General features: G+C 36.2%; 1 protein-coding gene across 3 annotated transcripts; it reads right to left on the reverse strand.

Moving 5' to 3' along the window:
* Positions 1–1,146: 1,146 nt before the first annotated feature.
* LOC110831640 (putative ATP-dependent RNA helicase DDX17) lies at positions 1,147–17,256 on the reverse strand. 3 transcript variants are annotated; one of them, XM_087352326.1, is made up of 12 exons: positions 17,077–17,256; positions 15,860–16,144; positions 12,759–13,100; positions 12,166–12,277; positions 11,239–11,607; positions 9,727–9,899; positions 8,943–9,053; positions 8,065–8,126; positions 7,053–7,112; positions 2,410–2,646; positions 1,942–2,184; positions 1,147–1,408 (listed from the first exon to the last, which is right to left on the reverse strand). In XM_087352326.1, exons 2-12 carry the CDS (start codon positions 15,943–15,945, stop codon positions 1,404–1,406), a joined length of 1,800 nt encoding a protein of 599 aa, XP_087208452.1. In that variant the 5' UTR covers positions 15,946–16,144; positions 17,077–17,256; the 3' UTR covers positions 1,147–1,403. The 3 variants fall into 3 exon arrangements, with proteins under 3 accessions (XP_087208452.1, XP_087208451.1, XP_087208453.1); XM_087352325.1 differs by lacking the exon at positions 1,147–1,408 and adding an exon at positions 1,465–1,651 and having other exon boundaries at positions 17,077–17,254; XM_087352327.1 differs by lacking the exons at positions 1,147–1,408; positions 15,860–16,144 and adding an exon at positions 1,465–1,651 and having other exon boundaries at positions 17,077–17,252.
* Between the last annotated feature and the right edge of the window lie 208 nt (positions 17,257–17,464).

Raw genomic sequence — 17,464 nt, forward strand, 5'->3', positions numbered from 1 at the left:
ATTAACAATTTATTATATATATTTATGCACTACAAAAAATTTACACGACAAACAATTTTATTATTAAAAAAGTATTGATGGAATACACTATTTTTATGTTTTAAAGAAGTCTTCCAATATCGTTTCAAATTTCTTTTATGTGAAATTTATGAGCAATATCTTCCAGCTTACTAAGATAAATCGAAATTCGGGATCGATGTAATCGGTTTCATAAAACAAAGGAAGATTTTTCAAAGCAGTTTGTGCCTCTGCGCTCGACACATTAACTAGACTCACCACCCTCTAATTCATCGCCTTCATTTTCGAAAGCCTCCTTTTCTTTAACAGCTTCGAGAATACCCTCATCTGTCGGCATTTCGGCAGTCACGAGGTTGTTGTCCACGGTCTCGTAATCGTCCAAACATGCTATCCCAATATTCAAGCTATGTTTCGTCGATCACATTGTTAACGGGATATTGTCGTCATTTCGAATAAGAGATTGGAGGAAAAACATAAAGCTCATGTCACATGCACCCGCAGCATAAGACATGCCCCATTAACTAAGGCAGCGGTGTAGCAGAATCTGCTCTCCAGCCGCCATCGGTAACCATTCAGATCACTATACATTTGTCCCGAAAACTTGTGAGCTCCCGTAGGCCCTCGGGCTTGCGGGGATTTCCGCACTGGTATGAGGGCTACGCTCTTCGTGAGTAGCGTACTGCACTAAAGTAGATTCTGAGAACGGAAATCGAACCAAACATAGAGTTGGGTATTACTCATGCAACATTGAAGTTCACAGGCACAGACAACGCAACCACGGCTCACCGTAGACCAACAAAGGAAACATCATCTTAGGCCAGTAGACACAAAGCTAAGTAACTCAATTTAGATAATACACCAACTCTTGTGCAATTAATGTCCTGTGTGGTATTACATAAAGTATGCTTTATAACAAACCATCATCTTATGAATTGTATGATTTAATATGAATTTGTCACTGATGATGACCTCTTGAGGTCAAAACGTGTTTGGCACGAAGTGTCTTTTCAAAGTGTAAACAGTTTTGTTTGTATGCATGATTTTATATAACAATACACCACACAGTATGTAAGGTTTTAAGATGCAAGAATACTGCATACAAGGATGTCAGGAAAACAATTCACTTCATAAGTATATATCTTACATATATATTTCTGTAAATAGTTTATAACTAGTACAGTACATGAAAGAATAGATTATGGTGACATACATGACACATAAAACACTGGATCTGTGGAAAATACTGACATTAGGGTTTAATAAAAATTATAGTTCTGGAATGGCAGTTCAATTATGTATAAAATGACATGAAACAGAATCACTCTTCTTCTTCCATGATTTAGTACGTGGGAGGGGCAATGGCAGGGCCTGGCCACTGGAATGCCTCATGCTAAAACAGAACCGAACATCGAGGACATGAGTGATTCAAGGTAATAATACGCAACAGAAGAAACAAAGATTTATTGTGAACTTAAATACTGTACATCATCATGGCCACCTCCTCCTATTCAGGGAATGGTAAGGCTGGGAGAAATATGAGAGACTTCACTTTGTTATGCAAATTTCAAGTAGCCGATGCATCACCTCTCCCCTGTCGCCGAGCTCCAGTAGCTATTGCCGATCACATATTCATCTAAAACAAGCAACATAACCAAACGTTCAAGGTACAAATGTAGAGCAACAGTGCATCTAATCACAAATTAGCCTCACATCATCCTATTGGTGTCCTTTAGTGAAACACAAACCTTTGTGACACCCATAAAAATTGGGCAGTGCTTTTACTTAGTAGCAGGACATGATATTTCTCTGTGGAAAAGGGAGAAGAGCACCAGGAGAATCTGTAGCTGGAGGAGGTGGCAAGGATATGGCTGTGGATTCTAACACCAGCTGCTTAGGTGGTGCCTGTTTCATTATCCAACTTGCCTGATCGATCATCACGTCGGTCTCGTGGACTGCGACTCCTAGTCCTTTCCCTACGCCGTTCCCTGCTACGACTTCTGCTGCGACTCCTGTCACGGCCCCCACGACTCCGACTGCGTGAATGGCTTCTACTTCTGCTGTGGCTACGGGAACGACTGCGACCCCCAAATCCTCGTGCTCCTCGATCTCTATCCCTGTCACGGTCCCTCTCCCTGTCTCGATCCCTGCCTCTCCATCTGTTTCTCCCTGCAACCAGCCATGAGCTCAAAATAATACTGTAAAAATGACTGCAACCACCTAACAATTATGGCAAATGGTCATCTATTCAGCAATGGCAAAAAATACCTTCCAGTTAATTATCAGTACACAAAGTAAACTAGTAGCATGACATTTAAACTTTGTGAGCAGGCACATGTTTTTGCACTAAAATCTGTTTAAGAAGAATGACAAGATCTCTGTGTCATGCATTACCTCTCCCACCAAGCCCTTTAGAAACTTCTGCCATCTCATACAACTTGGGATTTATAACTTGGTTTGCCTCTCGAAGAACAGCAACTAGGTCAGAGGCTTGCCTGGCATTGCCAGGTGTGAAGAATGTGTAGGCTGTACCAGTACGTTGAGAGCGACCAGTACGTCCAATACGGTGCACATAATCCTCTGAACTTGATGGGTAGTCAAAGTTTATGACAAATTTGACATCTTCCACATCTGCAACAGTTCATCCCTCAAATTAAAAGAAAAGAGTACACACTAAGAACATAAAATTTAATTTCACAAGGTTATTAATAAAATAATCAGTTTAAAGACTACCTACAAAACTAAAAATTTAATTGTCAACATTAATGAAAAACTCAAATTGTATTTCACTAAATAAAAACGTCAGCATGAAACTTAAAGCCCTGTAATAGAAAATGTCAAGTTAAGTACAGTCCTAACAACAGTTGGCATTACCTGACTAACACATCTAGGAACAGTCAGTGAGGCAGGTCTCAGGTGCACACTCCACGCAAACCTTGCAAATTTCCCAATTGCCCTACGAGGAATTTCCCTCCTATCCATCTAAATTCCAAACGGATGCCGCAACTCACGTTCAGAGCATGCACCTGGCCATCCCCAACACGTTCCACACAGCCTTCATATGCGTGCCAATCGCCCAGCACACAGGCGGAGCACGCTACTGACCCGGTGGGCCCGAGACACGGCGGAGAACAGCCGACAGACGGGCCCCCGGGTGGGCAAGCGGTTAGGTCCAGTCGGGCCCCCACCGTCACCGCACCCGAAATCCCGACACATGTGGCTAACTCTCACCGGCCTACCGGAGAGTAACCAACCATTCGCAGAGAGGCACAGCCTGAACGACAATGCAAACCACCTTTTGCATTATCTCGCATGTGCCTCTGTAAGAAAAAGAAAAGAATCGGGCTTGTTAATAGGTGTGATAACTTCTGCTCCAGTCATCTCACTTCAAACATGACATATTTCTTTCCTGAAACACATTTCATGTGAATCCAAGCCCAAGAAGCAGTTTTCAATCTGAAGAAAGAAACAGAATTCTAAGTGCTCAATTTGTTTTCTTTCATATGAAGCTTAGTAGAGTGAAAAATACAATGTATAACAAATAACTGGACTGACATTGTGCAGCATTTGATAACACTGGTGACTGGTGTTTCATAGTCATTGTATATTGGGAAAAATATGAAGTATAACATACTGATGTTCTTATGCAGCAAGTGAAATATTATACTGAGCTGGTATTAGATCACATGACTACAAAAACATTTAGGACAGAGAGATCACTGAAGAACATGTACGTCTTTGCAAAATGACACTCAAATATCATGGGGGCTTGGCAGATGGAGGCAAGGAAATACCCCTGGCTCAGTTTTTTTTTTTTTTTTTGGGGGGGGGGGAGAGAGAGAGAAAAATATGACTAGTGATGAGTACTGGGTCTTCCAGTACAGCCCAGAAACAAAGATCAACTTCAACAGACAAAAGCAGTCTTAAAAAAAAATTTGTCTTTCTGATAAGACAGAAAATATCCATTACAAACCTCTTCTTCCAAAACTGTTGACCACATTTTCCAATAATAAATTTTGAAAATTTCTCCAGCACATCTGCCCATAAACAATAAAACATATAAGACAAACTGATTTTGCATGATTGCACTTTCTGACTCAAGAGAACATCCATCATAATTACCATATTTGCGTTCATATTTCCACAACCAAAAATCTTTTTGAAAGGCCCCCCACATTTTGAGTCCCTTGAAGATGTTCAGTTATAACAGTATTAAAAGGGCGCCTAGAAAATAATTTACAGTGGTATTTACATGGGTGACAAATACAGAATGTGTATCAAATTAGATGGTAATTATTTTTAAAAGGCAACCACACTCACTATAGATTGATTTTACAGAAACAGTCCAGTTATAACTGTCAGACATTGCACATGGTTTATTTTGAGAACAGATGTTGAATAGGGTGTTATAACAGTAATAAGAAAAAGAAATATTGTTAGAGAGAATGAAAGGTGGAACATATTTTGTAAGTTATTTTGGAGACAATTTATTTTTACTGATAGACAAATTACAGGATCAGACAAAAATGAGATAAATGAACAGAGAATTTAAAAAAGACAAATCAAAAGACAGGTGCTAGCAGGGTAATAACTAATCATTCATTTAGCAATAAATTCAGGTTAGCAGATTCTGCTGTTAGATGATAAGCACATTACATTTTGTATTGTTCAACAAGTAAAATCATACCTACTGCATCAGAATTTCAGAACTTCTTGATCAAGATATGACACAGCAGAATATGATCATGAAGGTTAACAGTAATACCATAAAAAATGCTGATGTTACATCTTGGATTCACATGAACAAATCAAACCACATTTGCTACCTAAAAAGACACAGACACTTCAATCTTTCTCACACACATTATTAAACAATGTTACGTGTGCAGTCACACTGGTGACACATATGCAATGTGCATATTTGCTTATGGAATGAATACATAATTTTTGGTCCCCATTTTGAAAGCAAAGTATTTATTATTTTTTATTATTATTTTATTATTATATTATTTATTTATTTGAAGATGTTTGCAAAAATTAAAATTAACAAATTAGATAATCCCCGTCCACCAACAAAGATAATTTCTTTTATAAACATGGAAAAGAAAAAATAAACAAATTTGTTTATTAGGAATGGACAATATATCTTAAATATTAAAAATTCACATACCTGTAACATTTCTGAATCAAATTTCTGTATTTCACTTTTAAAATGATAAGAACATTGAATTGAATTTCAAACACAGACTCTTTCAGCTTTCTCAAAGCTAGATTCAAACAGGAAATGCAATGAGCATTGTTTTTTATTATCTTTATATGATGCAATGTTATTACTTGTATATTTGAGGTCAGTGATTTTTTCAAAATAAACCATAAAACCTGACTCACCTGTGAAAGGAATATTACAATAATTTAACTCTGCTGCATAAATAGTTGTTCAGTCCCAGAGTTGTTTTCTTTAACAGTTTATTCACAGTACAACATTGCAAATAACCAAATAAAGGGGGTAATCCTGAAGTCATGCTGATGTCACTTGTAAACTTAAACGGTTTTCAAGACAGCAGGGTTAGAAAGACAACTGAAACCACAACACTAGAGGAATTTCACTTTTAAGTTAGCAGCATTAAGATTACTTTGACAGTTATATATGAACCCTAAACTGGAAAGAAATCTTAGGTGAGGAACATCCAAATCTGAAATTTTAATCATAAGCAAAAGAAAGCAAACTTTAACCACTGGAAATGAACAACAAAGACTTTAAACATTATGGCAACATATGCAACTTGTATCAGTGTGATGTAATGTCACATCATAAAAAATATACAATAATCATAAGGAAAGTCTAAGAACAGGATGAATTGTTTATTTTCATCTTGAATTTATTGTAGATGAAGACTCTAATGGAAAGAAAAATTGACTTATAACAAATAATCATTGTAGCAAGTTTACAGCCTCAAACATGTAAATCACTTAAAAAACTGAACAGTGAATGTGTATGATTATCTCTTTGTAACTGCATGAGTTTTTAAGGTAATAAGTTGCTATCTTCCACTTAAACTATGTGTTAATCACATTGCCAAATCTTAACTTCATACACACAGAAAAATGTCACGAGTTTTAGTAACATCAAATATTCTTCCAACACCAAGAACAAAAGTAGAAATAATCATCTATTTGGTACTAACCACCCAACAAACATAGAACTGAGGTTTGACAATGAAGTGCAATTTTATTCAGGACCAAATGAGAATTTATGCTGCTGACCAGCAATACAAATCTTGAAATGGAAACCATCATGCTACACTCTGTGCATAACACCCCACCATTAAGACCAAGTCTGCATGTGCCAGGAGCTAATCTACTCACAAACTACAGCTATAACTATTCATGTGAGAAATAAAATGGCATGCATAATACAAAGTCATGTTCATTTGAAAAGTAGTAACTGGTTTGGTAGAGGGTGTGGAACAGCCAGAGTTGGACCTACACAAAGCCAAATGGTGCAAATTCAAGCCACACACTTCCACGGGGAAAAGACAAGAGCATATGTACTGAGACATTTCATGACATTTTACTTCTCCTTCCATCCATAAGCCGACACAAAAATGCTGTTAGTAGCAGCACTCATCTGACTCAAATGAAGTCCTATTATTAAAGCTGAAGAATACCAGTATGCTTAACAAAATTAGAATTGACAACGCATAAAACATTTTTGTTGAAACTCATCATAGGCCATACTTGATGCATTCAACTACTTCAAGTTTACTACCAAAAGGTTTCAATAAGCCTTTCCAAATCCCACTTATGTCAAATATGAAAACCAGAAACAAATTTTTGTGACAGCTATATTCTATATGTATAGCATAAGCACACATTTAGTAACTTCAGATTTAAATTCCTTCCATTTAAAGTTTTCTGTCAGTTCAGTGTTCACCATCCACTGTCCCTTTTAGATTGTTCATACACAATTATCTGGTATACTTTTATGTATTATACAAGCAAATACAATGTCTCATAACTGAATGACACAAACCTACCTAGACCACGTGCAGCAACATCTGTTGCCACAAGAATTGGGGACTTGCCTGATCGAAATTCTGCAACAAAACATTACACATTTTTGTAGTTCATGAAGCACAAAAAAGGAAAGAAAATTACTCTGCATTTTCCACTGACCCTTAATGAGTAACAAAGAATTAGTGATATATGTCATTCTTCCCTTATAATTACAAAAAAATAAGTTTAAGTTGGTGTAAATGATGTAATCAAACTCTTATTATGAGACTATTTTGATGCAGTGTGCTATAGAATCAAATGAGTCTACATTAGTTTGAAGCAAACTATATATGTAAACTTACAGACAGAAATAATACCAATATATATAACAGCTCAAACAGAATGCTGCAATTGTTTAAAGACACCTTTCACATCAGCTATTCTCATGGTAATTTGTAACTTCTACTGCTAAGAGGCCATGTTCAGTGGTAAGAGACAGAAGGATGCTTACTTTGCTAATCTCCAGAAACACCAAATAAATCTAATCTGCAAGGGTTAATGTTTTTAAGCACAAGAACATTGAAAGTGTTCACATCCACAGCAAATAAAATGGATGTATTATTAGATTTGCAGACTCAAAGAAGAAGAATGGAACAAATCAGCTACAAACATCACTCTTGTAAGAAATGTCCATAATACCACTACACAATTTTGCCATATTTCAAGGATTATTTTCAGTACAGTTTATTTCTTATATATTCTGATGACAAGTTATACTACACACATACTTTTACTGGCTTTTGAGAAGACTTAAATGCATAGCTGTACAAGGGATCTCAGTTCTGAGGAGCCCCTCAACATTTGTATACCTCCCACAACCACAGTGACTCAGAATAAAGTTATTATGAGCCACACCAAGATGGAGGACGCACAGTCTTTACATATGCCCACAGCATCTTGCAGGCCAACCCTATTTCCATTAACTTAGTGTCAAAATTATTACATCTACTGCAAAGCTTCTGACAAAGATAAAAACAATACTTGAGTACTTACCTTGCAAAACCCAATCTCTTTCTGGCTGAGATTTGTCTCCGTGGATGCAGGCAGCTGGCCACCTGTAGAAAAAGTGCATTAACTGGGTTTTCCAGAAAGTTATAAAGCTTCACTGTGAATAATCATTATCCATGTAACAATAATCACAAATTAAGCGTAAAAAACAAATATAAAAGACCTGATTAATTATGCCATTTCAAACAGCTTATACAGCACCAAATGAGATGGGAATATTGTAACTAATCAAGTATTTGGAAGAAGACATCTGAAGCTTATTTAAAAGCATTACAGTCCATTTACACATTCCCAGTTAGTGTCAGGGCTGTCTAGGAAGTGTTTAACAATTTAATATTCTCAGAGTATAAATGCTAATGTTTACACATATCCAGATCTGTGATTTCTAGTTGGCTTCAGCATCAATACCAGGTTTTAAAAAAATTGTTAAAATAACAACAAACCCATTTGCATCTGTGCTTATTAGCTTCCTGTTCATCTAGAAGCAAAGCAATAATAGCCAATTATTCAACAGGAAGTGCAGTCAGTCATGTTCATACTATATAGCCACTATCACACAGTTTTGACTCAATCCTCAGTAACAGCATTGATACAGCCCTGAAAAAAGCATATCATCTTTGTACAGTGCACAGATGGTTTTTACATGGACTGAATATAATAGACCTTTATCCTCACATTCACCTGTAGGAATGAGTGCAACAAAATTATGTCATTGCATCTAGTAACCTGACCAAATATAAGAATCTACAGCATTATCTCTACACCATCCTGCTCTGTAGATGGGGGGAGGAGACAAGAAGCAAAGGAAGATGACTGAAAGAAGGAAAAATGGAAATGATTATCACTCATCATCAGGCTCTTACCCATCCCTGCGCATTTTTCGGGTGATTTCATCCACTCTCCTTTTTGTCTCAATAAACACAATGCTCTTGTTCTCTTTCTCTGCCATTATTTCTTTCAACAATGTGCTAAGCCTGCAATTAAATGTAAACAAGAATGTACTTATATCACAAAGCAAAATTCAAAATTTCATTTAAAAGAAATTCTTTACAATGAGGGTGGAACCCACACTGAATAGACAGAACTGAAGGCATTATGTTCACCTCTTTCATGTACTTCCCACCAACATTAATGCTCCATGGAGAAATACAGCAGAGGCATGCCACAATAGTTTGAAAAAACCTTAAAAATCCTTGGATTTGAAAAATATGATGTCCAAAGTATACTTGATCCATGTTATGATACCACTGGCACTTCAACCCTATGATCACATAACTGATATGTGCATAACTACATGACTGCTCACATGCTTCAGTTTTCACCAAATGTCTCCACAAATGGACTGCAGCATATATGCATAACAGGAGCCATTTTATTTTAGATATAGTCTAGTGTGTTAGATTCCACAAGGCGTTACTCCATTTATGTCCTATAAAGAAATCTCTTAAAAGAGGATTTCACTGTATTACTACTATGAAATTACAATTAAATTATAAATTGGTTTCAAAATGAGAATCATGGCCTCATACACCCAGTGTTTCTCTGAATTTACAAAGATAAAATTCAGAAAGTTCTCACTGATCAATATGTAACACTTCACAGTAAACTGAATATTCAGCATATACTGTTAAAATTTAACCAACTCACTTTTGTTCCTTCTCATATTCCTGACATACATCAATGATCTGAAGAATATTGTGATTTGCAGAAAGTTGCAGTGACCCCACATTGATCTGGATGTAATCTTTCAGGAACTCTTCCGCCAGGTTGCGTACCTCTTTTGGCCATGTGGCAGACCACATCAGTGTCTGTCGATCTGGCTGAAATGTTGAGCACAAACGCATAGTATTCCTAACTCTCACAATAATATGAACAGAATACAGAACAGCATCATTGTATAATGTATTTCATTACATAATTCATACAATCTTTTTTAAAATTTCAGATACTTTTTTTTTCCATTTTTCAAGGAAATGGGCTAAGCACTACAAAAATGACAAAACCCTGCATGGAACTACTAAGTTAAAACTTTTTTATTTAAAGCCTGCACATATTTTGTAAACTTTACTACATTCCACAACATTTTCCAAAGTGCTGTTCAAACCATATAAAAGAATAATCAAATACACACATCTTTATATCTCTGGCATGGGTAAGTGTCTCATCTGTTGCTTTGCACAAGTTTATGCAGATCACATATAGGGTAACAGAAAAAGATTCTTGCAGAATTACTCTGAATACAATGTTTTCTCTCACTCACTCATGCTTTAAACTTATACCTGCTGCTACACTTTTCAGACTCTGGTAACAAAATGTTTGTCCTTCACAAGCAATAACAGAATATGGAAAATACATAAGGATTTAGTTCCTAAAAACTGTGGACCATGTCCTACATGATAAATTATTTCAAGGTATCACCAACAGATAATTGGCTTCATTAGTTACTTCAAGTATGACAAGATACAACAGAAAGCAGAAACTGCTGAGACACAGCCCCAACAAAGAAAACAAGAAACTCAATCTCAGAATTCTCAACAAAAGAAGTAAATGGTCAATATAACTCAGGAGGCTTTAAAAATAGAGCTAAAATGCTGCTGATGGTCTTATACCAACATTCTGAAGGAATGTATTACATCCATCTTCAGGATGACTCACAACTACCTACAAGAGCATATGACATCATCACACTCCAGAAGGCCACTGACATCTTCACCACTGCCCCAAATCTAACAAAGAGTTTGAAGTTCAATTATTCTATAAATTGAAGTTAATAAATATCACATTGTAGCTTTAAATCAAAATACTGTCTTTTTACTGATGTGTTGGAATTCTTTGTAAAGATGGTTTTAAAAGCTTCTTCAGTAATTTTATTCATCTGAAAATAACTTTGTGAATTTATGTCTTGTATATATCAGAAAAACTGCCTCACTTAACTGTGATAACACTCAAAACAATATTTTGTATCCCACTACTATTACAAGTCTCAGCCTAATTGTCAATCTTAAGCAGATTCTTCTTCTCAAAACTTATTTTCAGATGATATGACGAGATTTAGAATCAATCTACTGGAAATAACTGAATTTCTTTGTATAAGAGTACTTATTAGAAAAGAATATGGTATTATAAAAGATAGCTTTCAAAACATCACAGAATACTAACCCGAATTTGTTCAATAATCTTCCGAATCTGGGGTTCAAAGCCCATGTCCAACATCCTGTCTGCCTCATCCAAAACAAGGTATGTGCATCTCTTGAGATTCGTTTTACCACTCTCAAGGAAGTCAATGAGTCTCCCTGGTGTTGCTATGACTATTTCCACACCCCGTTCCAAATCCCGAGCCTGTGGACCTTTAGGAGCTCCTCCAAAAACACATGTGTTTTTGATTTGAGATGATGCACCAAAGTCATTTGCAACCTGTTGTATCTGCTGTGCCAACTCACGTGTTGGAGCAAGAATCAAAGCAATGGGGCCATCTCCTCGAACCAGGTGAGACTGGTTATTGATGTGTACAATAGCTGGGAGTGTGTACTGGGTGCAAAAGAAAATAAAGGGGGGATACACACCAGTCATTAAAAAAGCACAAAACAGCCATTCATGACACAACTTGGGCCATAAGCTCAGCATAGCGTATAAGACATACATATTGTATTTCATTATAACATTTGTCATCACTGCTTATATGACTGAAAATCTGTGTAAGAACAACATTCAATCCATACACAAAACATTAATGCTCCAACTACATGTGAAAATATTTCAATATCCAAGCTGCAACACCCATTCTGATTAAAATGCTGCTGGTATGCCATATTTTATTCTATAATAAGTGGACAGAAATGCCTTACAGAGACATGTCCACCAAACTGGCGGCCCTTACAAAAATAAATTTCCATGACATTTTTATTTCCATAAATGTATTCAAGAATAAGGTTCACAGAATTATATAACATTTCATAAAAAGTAACAGAAATGTAAACTTTTAACTCAATGAGTATTTGATTGGCACTACTGCTTGGTACATTTCATAAAACTAAAAATCAAATATTTAAATTGATAATGAAATTTATTGATCCTCAAGATACTCACAGACAAAGTCTTTCCAGAACCAGTCTGTGCAATGCCAACCATATCTCTACCACTGAGTGCAATTGGCCAACCTTGTGCTTGGATAGCTGTAGGTTCCTTGAATCCCAGTTTCCTACAGAAACAGACAGTTCAGCAAAATTGTATCATTATTACTGAAAGAGACTATTATGAAAACACTTTCCATTACCAATATTCAGCATACAGAAGAAGTATAATAAACTTTGGACAGTTTTAAATGTAATTTTAATAAAGAAATTAGAAGTGGTTTGTGAATTTGGTATTACACTAATTTATACATTTTTATCAACACTGCAACATATTTCCTTTTCCACTAAGGCTAATTCTTTTTAACATGTTAACATTTTAATTGCACTGCTCTGAAGTTAACACACAATAAACATTACAGTGTCCGATACCCCTGCCTACTTTATCTTTTCCTACACGAGAAATGTTCCATTATGATTTTAAAGTAGAAGAGGTTAATGATGCATTCTTCCGCACGTGACAATGACCATTTGTCTGTGAATCCCTCCCAAGTTTTGGAGTGTAAAATTCAAGAAAAACAACTTAGGTACAACAACCACTAGAAATACCTGATCTCCTTCATAACATAATCTGGAAAACCAGCTTCATCAAATGTCCAAACAGGATTAGGAATACTGCGTCCTTTGAGAGTAATTTCTTTCGAGCTCCTGTATTCCTCCACTTCGTGCTGTGGTTTGTTGGCAACATCCGGATGTGGAACATAGAAATCTTTTAAAAATGGCTGTAAGCGACTCAAATCCCAATGTGGTTTCCTAAGAGTACCACCTGGTTGTCGCCCTTTCATACTTCGGCCACTGCCACCACCTCTGCGATCATCACGGTAATGGTCCCTGCTGCGACTTCGGTCTCTTCTCCTGTCTCGGTCTCTGTAACTGTCCCTGTCACGATCACTGAAACATATTAGAGCAAAATCAGAACTATGAAACCATAATTGGAAATAAAGCATCAGTAACATATAAACCAGAATACAGAATGTTTATTTTTAAAACACAACCTGACTTCACAACATAATAAAATACCAACAATATTAATAATTTTGTTACAATATATGTTAAAACTGGTAGACCCTCTCCTTAACTGATACATCTGTTTCTGATTCAACACAGTAAGTCAAGGTCACACCAGTTGCACAAAAAACAGTCCAATAATTTAATAATGCTATTAGGTTATCCTCTCGTGCATGAAATCATGTGTAATGGTTACAGTTGCATTTTACATGAAACATTCTGTGTTACCAAGTTTCATTTGTAGGTGAGGTGACTGACTTCATCCACCATATAAATGAAGTTAATTAAATCTCCCAATTGCTCTAGCACACTACAAACAGAACTTGCTACATAGCTAAGTCCTACCAAGTTTTTGTGTGCAAGGTGTTTAGAAGTTTGGTTGTAAATACATTATTACTCTTCAGTTCACTTACTACAAACGTAAGTAACTTATTTATGGTAGTGAAACTTAAAACAATTCAAATCTCTACCAACTCCATGATGCACATTCCTTCTTGAGAGGCTACAGTAGCTCATCCAAAAACTTGCATCTTTTATGGTACCTGAAGGATAATTGTGTTCAGTAGTTCCAACCCTCAGCCACATGAATTCAGCCCCCCACCCTCCCACCAAATTTCCTAATAATCTTCTTTCAGGTAAGCATTAGCAAAGAACACCTTATGGGCCCATTCATGCCTCTCATTTTCTCTAAGAGGAACTAGGCAACTCGCATGACCCAGGGCCATAGATCACACTGTTGCAACAATGGGAATTTTAGTCATTGCTGAAAAAGTAACAGTGGGAACTAAGGCCACTGTTAGAACAGACTGTTGCATTATGGGAAATAAGGTCATTGTTAAAATAACCTTGGACACCAGTGTCATTAATTTCCTTCAAGCAAGAGTGCCACAAGTCCAATTCCTTTGTGTTATGGTTATCAACTAAGCGTCCTGTTGACATCACGGTGGTGTGTGAAGGACACCTTTGAAATTGCAATGTAACCAAAAGAGTACACTTTTCCAGTCTTCCAATATTACATACCTATTTACACCTAGGCATTCAAAGTAGTACCTTCCCTTTGGGCAACTCAAACTAAGTCATTTAAAGACTGTTTTAACAAGAATGGAATAGGCAAAATGAATATTAAAGAAGTATCAATGCAATATATAAATGATTAATGAAAAACCAGTATTACTTGGGAGCGGCTACTGCACAATCACAAAACTAAATAAAAATTAGTATCTGGCACCAACAGCTGAAAATTTCAGTGAAAAGGAAATCCTTGTTCACACAGCATGCCACTTGTATCTTGAACTGAGATTTCCAAAAAACAGGACACCACTAGAATATCTAAAGCAAAATGTTCCTGCTTCCAATCCTGTCCAACCAAGTACAAATGTATCCTGCAAATAGAGTATTCCTCTTTCCATACACGTCAAAAGATATGGCCTTTGTGAGAGAGTAAGAATTCAGGAATACCAGTCTTGGATGAGCATTACCAGTTACAGAAATGCTTTCTAGATTGCAACAAGTAGTCATGAATATGTGATATGCCCCCATAACAATGTCTTATGCTTGGGAATAACAGGTTAGATAAGTTACAGTTGGATCATTTCAGGTTCCATTACACTTTCTTATGTACAAGAGTGTTTAAATAAATTAGATGAATATAGTGTTTGTATACTTCCAATATATTTCAGAGCTACATACGATGCACAGAACACAACAGTATGGTATGCTTCAGTCACACACACTTTAATGTGTATTAGAATTCTCCTGTATTAAGGAAATAAAATTATAATTCTTAAACACAGGAGAAGAAAGTGAAAAGGTATGATTATACCTAGTGCCAAATGACAAGGAGTATCATGAGGCAAAAACTTGATATTTGTATAACTTGCCCCTACATTTGTGCAATATCCTTCTGTAGTAAGGTTTAATCGATTTCATTACCTTCATAAACAGTGCTTCAAGCGAGTATGGGAAGCACAATGGTGCAAGTACTTACACATTTATGTTCAACATTTCTTGTGTTTAATAAGACTGTATTCATCTCAGATTATACAGTGTCTAAAGATAGGGCAATTAATCTGAAACAAATGGGATAGGCTGTGGAAGGAAGCAGTCTTGGTCTCATTTAAGGTTTAATACAGCATTCATCTCGAGTAACTGAGGGAAAACACAAAAAACCTTAGGATATGAGACCTCCATGCTGAGATTTTAACCTGGGCCAAATGGTGAAATATTTTGTGATATCTCTCTACACAATACTCTTAGCAAGATGCATCAAATGGGATAAAGGAATATACATTCAGGCAATTTAAAATATTGAACAGTACAAGAACATTATTATTATTATTTATTCACTTTGTAGAACACCATACAATTCATGTAGGAAATGTCACAAAAATAACTGTAATATATCTAAGGCATTCAATTAAAAATATAATGATCATATATCTGGGGAATTAAAAAAAGTAAAATACATCTACAAAACAAAAGTATGGTATATCAAAACTATTTACTAAATATACAGTGAGATATTTTCAAGTGTCCTGCTAATTGCTGAATGTCTCAGGTAGAATAGTCTGGGGCTCCTTCCACTGCATGGCCTGCTAGTGGAACCAAAAAAACTTATAGCCAGAACACACTGAAAAACTTACCCTAAGTACAGCTGTTGCTGGAAATGCTCTCTGTCCTTCCACACAATTTCTGGCACCTCAGTTTCATGAGCTTCAGAGCAGCTCATGCTGGTGATTTTGAAACCCCAGTCTCCTGTGCAATGCACTTGAGGGACTGGTGATGAACATGTTCAAGCCTGCAGCAATTCATCCAATTTCTTTTCCAATGAGTACTCAGCATTTCAGTTCAGGTTTTTTGTCCAGTAAAAACTGTCTTTATTTATTTACAATTCTATGAATAGTTCTTCTGAGTAGAACTGTAACATCCTGAAATTTATGCCAGAATCTTCTCCTTACTTTTCTTGTACATCCAATTTTCACATAAGTATTGCATATGGACATTCACTGTTTTAATATGTATCTCACATTTGGAATTTCAACACAGAAAATAACATAACTGACTGAATAACTGCAGCACAGGTCAAGAACAGCTACAGGAGTTAAAGCAACATGGCACTTGCGACCCAGGATTTGGATGGTTTCTGTCATGTTTAAAGCAGAATTCTTTTTATGAGGTAAATGTATCCTATCCAGTTCATGCAAAACATTGCATTTAATTCAAGTAGGATTACGTAAAATGGGTCAAAATAAGGAAGAAAGTGACTTTTCAATAGAAACGAAATAAAAATACAGAAGAAAGTGATTTTTCAATAAAAATTAAATAAACTGTTTTTGCAGTCGTGAGGGTCCAAATTCATACACAGCATTTACTGACAGGCAGCCAGAGCACAAACCGCAGATTGTGTTAATATTACTGGACTACGTGGTGTTATACCCCAGGCGTCCATAATCCACATTCAATGTCACGAACATCAAAAGTATCATACAGCATTAACTTGTTCACCAACAACCTATAATTTCGATCAATTGCTAGACCTATCTAATTTCTATAGTCGTAAACATATACTAAACGTTTAATATGAAACAAACTCTATGAAGGAATGCAAAAAGTTGTTGATAACCTGTACTTTTTAACCTTCTTTCGACTACTTCCGAATAGACCTGCACAGCACACAGGTAACATAGGGTAATAAGTAAACTGAAGTTCATTTGTTATGTGGTACAAACAACATATACAAAAGTTATCTCTTAATGGACCCAATAATCCATACTATCATTAACCGGTTATATATATTGGGCATATTTCTCCTGCTCCAATAGCAATCAACAGCCGGCGACTATAAAAGAATTATGCTTACCTTCTTCGTTCGGATCGCCCCATACTATTCTTCGTAGCAGAAAACACCCGTATGAATGCTGATGAGTATTTAAATATTACGGTAAATACATATGTATGCTACAAGTCGTTAAGCACACATAACTCGACATACAACCACTCCATACCACAATGGCAGGAAAAAGAAATTTGTACTACTTTCTACGATTTCTCAATATTCCTACGCTCAGCACATAAAGAAATCACTATTACACCAGTTATAACTGCATCGATTAAGAATACAGGTTGTAACGAATATTTTTTCCATCTTTCTAATTTAAATTCCTGTCATATTTCTTATTATGAATATCTCCCGCAACGCACTACTTTTCATACGGTACGAGCATTAAGAATCTGATTGGTTGGACAGC

The sequence above is a fragment of the Zootermopsis nevadensis genome, unplaced genomic scaffold (genome assembly GCF_977971745.1).
Source record: "Zootermopsis nevadensis isolate Lab colony 2312 unplaced genomic scaffold, Znev_1.0 Znev_ptg000021l, whole genome shotgun sequence".
Lineage (NCBI taxonomy): Eukaryota > Metazoa > Arthropoda > Insecta > Blattodea > Termopsidae > Zootermopsis > Zootermopsis nevadensis.

Bases quoted from the DNA above. Each gene is read 5' to 3' on its own strand.
- LOC110831640 (XM_087352325.1), bottom strand. From the start codon at position 15,945: ATGAGCTGCTCTGAAGCTCATGAAACTGAGGTGCCAGAAATTGTGTGG. The intron at 12,278-12,758 runs GTATTTCTAGTG...CTGTTTCTGTAG, and splicing joins TATGTTATGAAGGAGATCAG to GAAACTGGGATTCAAGGAAC. The intron at 1,652-1,941 runs GCAAGTTGGATA...TGCTTGTTTTAG, and splicing joins CCGACGTGATGATCGATCAG to ATGAATATGTGATCGGCAAT.